This window comes from Polyodon spathula, chromosome 8, assembly GCF_017654505.1.
Source record: "Polyodon spathula isolate WHYD16114869_AA chromosome 8, ASM1765450v1, whole genome shotgun sequence".
In the NCBI taxonomy this organism is placed as follows: Eukaryota; Metazoa; Chordata; class Actinopteri; order Acipenseriformes; family Polyodontidae; genus Polyodon; species Polyodon spathula.
Window position 1 is genome coordinate 43,524,807 of NC_054541.1, and position 7,688 is coordinate 43,532,494.

The 7,688-nt window shown below is 35.9% G+C and overlaps 1 protein-coding gene across 9 annotated transcripts in view; it reads left to right on the forward strand.

Moving 5' to 3' along the window:
• LOC121319996 (protein MON2 homolog) overlaps positions 1–7,269 on the forward strand; it is a 41,329-nt gene extending 34,060 nt beyond the window's left edge. For 3 of the 9 annotated variants that reach the window (XM_041258049.1, XM_041258047.1, XM_041258050.1), the window contains exons 30-37: positions 859–876; positions 1,670–1,798; positions 3,303–3,493; positions 4,486–4,546; positions 4,633–4,756; positions 5,242–5,449; positions 5,978–6,060; positions 6,535–7,268. In XM_041258049.1, the coding sequence (XP_041113983.1) occupies positions 859–876; positions 1,670–1,798; positions 3,303–3,493; positions 4,486–4,546; positions 4,633–4,756; positions 5,242–5,449; positions 5,978–6,060; positions 6,535–6,698 (978 nt within the window). In that variant the 3' untranslated portion in view covers positions 6,699–7,268. Of the gene's footprint in view, positions 1–858; positions 877–1,669; positions 1,799–3,302; positions 3,494–4,485; positions 4,547–4,632; positions 4,757–5,241; positions 5,450–5,977; positions 6,061–6,534 lie in introns of all 9 variants that reach the window. The other 6 variants (XM_041258052.1, XM_041258053.1, XM_041258045.1 and 3 more) reach the window with 5 other exon arrangements.
• Positions 7,270–7,688: the final 419 nt, after the last annotated feature.

The following is a 7,688-nucleotide window of genomic DNA, read 5'->3' on the forward strand; positions in this document are numbered from 1 at the left end:
GCAGATTTGTCTTTGTGAAGGATGCATGAATCAAGCCAAGTACAAGGTTGTCCTGGAAGAAAACTTGCTTCCTTCTGCTCTGACAATGTTCCCCAACTCTGAGGATTGGTTTTTCCAGCAGGACAATGCTCCATGCCACACATCCAGGTCAATCAAGGTGTGGATGGAGGACCACCAGATCAAGACCCTGTCATGGCCAGCCCAATCTCTAGACCTGAACCCCATTGAAAACCTCTGGAATGTGATCAAGAGGAAGATGGATGGTCACAAGCCATCAAACAAAGCTGAGCTGCTTGAATTTTTGCGCCAGGAGTGGTATAAAGTCACCCAACATCAATGTGAAAGACTGGTGGAGCGCATGCTAAGACGCATGAAAGCTGTGATTGAAAATCAGGGTTATTCCACCAAATATTGATTTCTGAACTCTTCCTAAGTTAAAACATTAGTATTGTGTTGTTTAAAAATGAATATGAACTTATTTTCTTTGCATTATTCGAGGTCTGACAACACTGCATCTTTTTTGTTATTTTGACCAGTTGTCATTTTCTGCAAATAAATGCTCTAAATGACAATATTTTTATTTGGAATTTGGGAGAAATGTTGTCAGTAGTTTATAGAATAAAACAAAAATTTTCATTTTACCCAAACACATACCTATAAATAGTAAAACCAGAGAAACTGATAATTTTTCAGTGGTCTCTTAATTTTTTCCAGAGCTGTATATTATAACTGGTGAATCATACATTTTAAAGCGTGATGCAATCTAGTAAGTCTCCTTATAGAAATTCAAACCAATTCCTTTAATTGTTTATGATCTTCTTTTATTGTTTGCTCTACTACACAATGGACTTACATTAGATCCAACTATTTGCACCGGTGAGTTAACCCTCCTTGAAATTATTATAGCTTAATAAATTACAAATTTAACAGCATGATAGGCATCTTTGTAGTCATCAGAATTACTTACATGGTCCTTCTTTTGCAAATTTCTTTGTGAGCATTAATCCAATCCAGCTACTTGCTTCACCCCGCCTGTGATTGTTCCCTTTAATTTCTATCATTTGCAATCATGCATGCAATTCTATAAAAGCATTAAAGAGTAAGTAGCAGGGTTCCTAAAAATATATATTTACACATCCCCACACGTTGCTACAATTGTTTAAATAACATACCTGTAATGCTTCATTGTTAACATCCAACACCTTTTTACACTTACAACTTTAAGGTCTGTTTTAGAGCTCTTTTCAAAATAGCCGCTCTAGTGCACTGGGGTTTGAGATCTGTCCTCTTGAGTCACTGCAAGAAGAGCGATAAAAAAATAGGAAAACATAGCAAGTGCTCTGGTTTTTCTGTTCCGTGCCACATCATGGATCGTCATTGCTGTGTTACCTGTTTGATGTGGGCAATAATCCTTACACTGTAGTGCACTAGAGCAGACATTTTGAAGAGAGCTTTGAAATCGACTTTAAAGGTACATGTGAAAAGTTGTCACAATGTTAACGATGAAAAGAAAAATAAGTATGTTATTAAACAGTGGAGACATGTAACACTATATTTATCTGAACCCCGCTACTTACTCTTCAAGAACCATTGCTAAACTGTGAAGATGTGTTTTCGTGTTTGATTCTGCAAGTTTCATTGCTTTGCAATTGTGTCGTTATCTTTGCAGGCCGAGTGGGTAGCCTTGAACTATGTTCCATTTGCTGAAAAGTCATTAGAAGTGGTCGTGGATTTATATCAGAAGACTGCATGTCATAAAGCTGTGGTCAGTGAGAAAGTACTTAAAAAGATTATAAAGGTATGTTATTTCTCTTTATTTATTTATTTATTTATTGCCCCCCCCCCCAACATAAAAATGGTTTGTACCTCATAGTAAATATAATCTTGACTAGTTTTGCTATTGTACTTATCTGTGTTTTAAATAACACCAGCAACTTTTCATAGTTGTTACATGTGTTATTTACATACATTTTCACAAGAACAAGATTTCAGCCTGTTGGTCAGAATGTATTCCTGAAACCGAGTCATCACAAGACCACCATGTTACAATCCATTCCCTCCGAGGCAGACTTCTATATAACACATAGGGCTATACGGTGACTTTTCTGTCTCCAGGGTGAAAGGAATATTTTTTTCTATTATTCACTGCTGATTTCTCTTTGTAGCCCCACACATTTTAAGTTGCAATCTTTGAACAAAAAGCAGCCCTTACCCTCTAGGGATTTTTTTTTAAGGCACCAGCTGTTGTCTTGCTGGCCTGGTTGTTGTGTTGTCATAATGAAAGAACCACTGTTTTATGTGATTATCTGTCAGTTTGTTAGATTTCGCTCTGTGCAACTACAAATACAGTCATCTGCTCCAATGAATGGCATTTCCACTGTTTGTGTTGTGTGCATCTTTTTTAAAGGCCTGCATTGTAACGAGAGAGCACTGAATATAACAATATAGATTTTATTTGTTAAGAGTGTGTCTGTGCAGAAAAAGCATGAGTACAGTACCAAAGAAAAAATCAAAATCCCTACATGTGATTTATAAAATCGGAATCTCCCTGTTACACGTTTGTTTTGTCACAATGGCAAAGACAGCAGACCTAACAGAACTTGATAGGGGTCTGGCTGGTTAGCACTTTGTTAGCTGGTACTTCCGTAACAAAGACTGCAGAAATTTAATGTTTCTCAAGGAACAGTCGTAACAGCCACTGGAGAAACAACTACTGCAATTCAGTGCCAGCTTTCATGAAGGATTAAGAGGCAGTAATCTTACATGGTCATGTAACAATTTAAACACTTTACACATAGACATGCACACTATTGATTTTGCCAGCACCTTTACTCTTTATCATTGTACACATAATATAAGTTAATACATTGTGTGTTGGTGTCTTATTATTAAAATAATTATTATGTCATGCAGTTCCGGTGCACTGTGGGAAAAGAGTTCTGTTTTAATGAGAGACCCCTAAAACACGCAATGTGTTTCATTATTATAAATAACAGAAAACTATGATTTGCTGTTATGGTCTAAGCACCGAATGACATTTGTATGCAAGATGTACTGACATTGTGACAAATTCTTGCAGGGATGGCTTGATTTTTCCTACGTGATTTATAATTACAAATTATTACAGATATGCAAGTTTTTCAGCATTTTAGGTGCACATTGCTGTTTCAATGTTTAGTGCATGCAATGAAATTGTTATCGGCACCAGTTTATTGTTTAAACACTTTTATATTATTGATCCAGTCTTTCAAAAATGAGTAACACAATATGTCTTTTTTTTATTTATTTTTTATTTTTTACAGACCTTGAGAATGCCACTCAGTTTGAAATATGCCTGTCCATCTGAAAGTACGTGGAAGTTAGCAGTTTCATCCCTGTTAAAAGTGCTGTCCATCGGACTACCAGTTGCGAGACAGCATGCTTCATCTGGAAAATTCGACACCATGTGGCCAGAACTTGCCAGTGCATTTGAAGACTTCTTATTTACAAAAAGGTATTTACTAAAAACAATACCAGTATTAGTGATAGTATTAAACCTGTGATCATTATTAGAAGCTGTATGCTACCAGGAAACTTGCATCTTGTTTTTAAGAATTTAAACCTTGATCATATTAGGGTATGCTACCAATAAACCTGCCTCGGACACACGTAGGGAAGTTAAGCAGGTCATTTCCCAGTGAAAATGAAAGTAGGTGGAGTTTCAGCAATGGACATCACCCTGTTTTGGCGAGTACTGCATCCACCAGGGGTCTCCCAACTCTAGGTACCCTGGAGCTTCTTCTGTTTGCAAATTTTCAAAAACAATTTCCAGTATTAGCAGAATGACCAAGCACCAAGCTGTTCAAGGAGTACTTTTAAACAAACAATTATCCCAGACCAAATGGTGGTGTGGATTTATTTGGTTATTGTCCACACAAGATTTTTTTTTTTTAGGTAGGGTTTTAGGTAGGTGCATTTACTTTTTTTTTTTACCTGTAGTGTTTAAAGCAGGGGTCTCCAACTCTAGTCCTGGAGAGCTACAGCGTCTTCTGGTTTGCATTTCAACCAAGCTCTCATTTACTTAATTGAACCAATTACTGGCTTAATTATGGCTTAATTAGTCAAGATTAACATGTGTTCCAGATCTTTAGCCATTGATGATGTAAAGACACCTATAAAACCTGCTGGATAGGGGCTGTCCAGGACCAGGGTTGGAGACCCCTGCTTTAAAGAGACATCAGAGACATCCATAAAACATCAGCGTCATTTCAAAAACTGCACCAAAAAAAAAGTCCACGATTTTGGTAGATTCACTGGCTGATGGGAAGAGCATCTTAGCTCAGAAAGTCCTAGTTTTGAGAAATGAGCATTTAATGTTTTGATTTTTGGGAGATGATTTTGTAGTTCAGATGTTCCAGTGCCTGGTCAGTGAAATGCAGATAATTAGTTATGTATTTATTTGATTATTTAAATATGAATGTGCAATTATTGAATTTCTTCATTCAGCACACCACCCGATAATCTGTCCATTCAGGAATTTCAGAAAAATGAAGGCATAGATGTTGAGGTAATATGCTTTCATTACTTCATTAATCTGATTTACTTTATTTACTTTTTTAGTTGCCACGTTTTGATCTTTTCCTTTTTTTGCAGGTTGTGCAGCTCATCAGCACAGAGATTTTGCCTTTTGCTAATTTTATTCCCAAGGAGTTTGTTGGCCAGATAATGGCAATGCTCAATAAAGGATCCATTCACTCTCAGTCGTCTTCATTTACAGGTAGGTAGGAAATGGGTTAACAAATAATCAGACATGTGTTATTGGCATAATCTAGGCAGTTATCCACTTAATATAAAGCAAATAATGTTTAGGGGTTAGCCCTACAAAACTGGAGTTACAGTAGTACAATTTGTTGAAATGTGGGTTTTAATGGGTAGATGATTAATAGACTGTATCTATGCATAGCTTCAATTTGATCTCTTCATTCTTGTTATAGGGTGATGCATTTATCATATACAGTAATTTTAAGACATTTTTAACACCATAAAATTTCTGATAAACTATTATTGTTAGGCATCATAAAAAACTGTTTGAAGGGGTTTGATCATTTGACACATTAATAAACTTCAGTTCTATGCTTTCCATTTAAACAAATTGAATTTGAAAAATTGTTCAGAATTAGTTATATTGATTCAAATAACAGACACAGGTCACAGGATGATCAACAGTAACTCCGTAAGACTTTTTGTATTTTATCTATACAGAAGCAGAAATTGATATCCGGATGAGAGAAGAATTTTCCAAAGTGTGTTTTGAGACTCTCTTGCAGTTCTCCTTCAGCAACAAAGTAACGACTCCTCAAGAAGGTTATATCTCCCGAATGGCACTGTCAGTGCTCTTAAAAAGATCACAAGACGTGCTGCATCGCTATGTGGAGGATGAGAGGTTAAGTGGCAGATGTCCACTCCCAAGGTGAAAGACATTTCAGTAACTTCATTTTGAGGAGCATACAGCGATTCAATTTTATTGAAATTAAAATTATACACCGCTGAATTAAAATTGGTCTAAGTCTAATATATATATATATATATATATATATATATCGGAAACAAGAAGGCAGACATATATATATATCGTACGTATATCCCACACGAATATATAACAGATGTTCAGTTTGCATATGCATGCACTAGGGGTGCTTATGTGTGTCTACTAGACTTCCAGTTCAGTTTTTGCAGAGTGTCTTTGTGTTCCTTGTGTGTGTTTATTAAGACTTCTATTGGTAGTTTCCTGTATGGGCTATTAACAGTTTAGAGTTTACTTGTTTAAGCATTAGCTAAGTGTTAAACATTTAACCTATGTCAGATATATGCAGGTTAGCCTTTGTGATTACTTAGTAGTAAGTGTCAGTCAATTTATATCTAATTCAATATTGAATTAGTTTTGCAATAATGTAAAACATTGTTTTCTGTTTTGTTTTGTTTTGTTTTTTACTTGTAGGCAACAGGTGACTGAAATAATCTTTGTTTTAAAAGCAATCAGTACTCTAATGGACTCACTCAAGAAAACGCAGCCTGAAAATGGTAAGTGAAAAAAAAAATACTGAAGAGGGTTGTGGACATGTTGTCCTGTTATACAGCACCCTGGCTCCCTTGCTTGTTCAAGAGGCAGGATGCATGCCGTAGTTTACCTGAGCACTGCTGCAGATCAAGTCCACCCAACAGTGCTACGATTGTACTCTAATTGCGATGGCTACTTTCTAGACGCTAATGCACCAATCCACCGTGCTAGAATTGTGCTGTCAAGGCTGGGGTTAGGGCAAGCTGCGAGGCACTTCTTGATCAGCATAACTTGTAATTTTCTGTTTTAAGTGTGTTTTATTATGCTTTGGCACAATACAGGATGTTACTGTAGCATAAAGTTTTTTTTTTTTACTATTGCGACATTTATTCACTAGGTGGCATTTTGGGTGGTTCAAAAATCCATTATAATTAAAGGTAATAATACAAATAATAATAATAATGTTGTTTTTCTCTCTCTTTTCTTTTAAATAACAGTTGATGCCAATACCTGGGCACAGGTAATTGCATTGTATCCAACACTGGTTGAATGTATCATGTGCTCATCATCTGAGGTCAGTTCAGCATTGAAAGAAGCACTTGGTCCCTTTAAAGACTTTATGCAGCCACCAGTAACCAAAGTGCAGAATGGAGAGTCGTGACCAATACCAGAAACCCTAAAGAGTGGATTTTTATGAAGTAAAGAAGATTTTTCTGACCGTAAAATGAAGGGGTCTTTATTAAATATAAGCCCCTCTAACAGACAGTAACCCGTGGCAACTGTGAGACTCAACCCTAAGAAAAGTCTGAACTACATCAATTGAAGTCTATGTACAATGTAATACAGTAATTGAAACTGACTGGATGGACTTAATTAATTACATGCTACAGTAAAGCGCAGTGGTTTGTTTTTGTTTGTTTTTTTTCTGATGGGAGGGTAAATGTGTGGTGACAGTGTTAATGATGTAATTAAAAATAAAGTATTAGAACTTTATTGATCTTAAATAAATGATGAAAACGGCTGATCTTTTTGTGAAGTTTTTCAACAACAACAAAAAACTATTGTTTCCAAGATCTTGCTGTAACATTCCATGTCAACTGTAAGCAGCCTGAAAAAGGGATCTATGTGTGCTTGTAAAATAAATGGTACAGTTCTATAAAAAAAAAAAAAGGTTAGCGGGTTTTTTTGTGATCTTTATGTTGTATACTTCCAGTGTCATTTTAAGCACTTTCTAATCATTCCCGTATTTTGTTTTATATACTGTAAAACATTATTAATAAATTCAGTTTAAAACCAATATATAAATCTACTTGCACCTTGTAGGGTTAATAAGGATTTGGTACCCTGTTGGCAGTTAATTTGGGACATGCCCTAGTTACTGGATTTCAGTACAGGATGTCTTCCGTGCAAAAACTTGCCTTTTCAACATGTCATAGTCTTGCAACTTGTTTGTGTATTACAATTAGGCTTTGCTTGATCGACTTCAATAGGGTAGTTGAAAGATGACAGCCTTCAAGTTACAAGGACTTGAAACTGATGTGCAAAAATCCTGTAAAATTTCATAAAACCTAACCATTCCAGGTGCTTTGGCAAAGATGAATAGAACTTGTCCTATAAAAGACTTGTTCTAAGCTTAACACATTCTTAACTG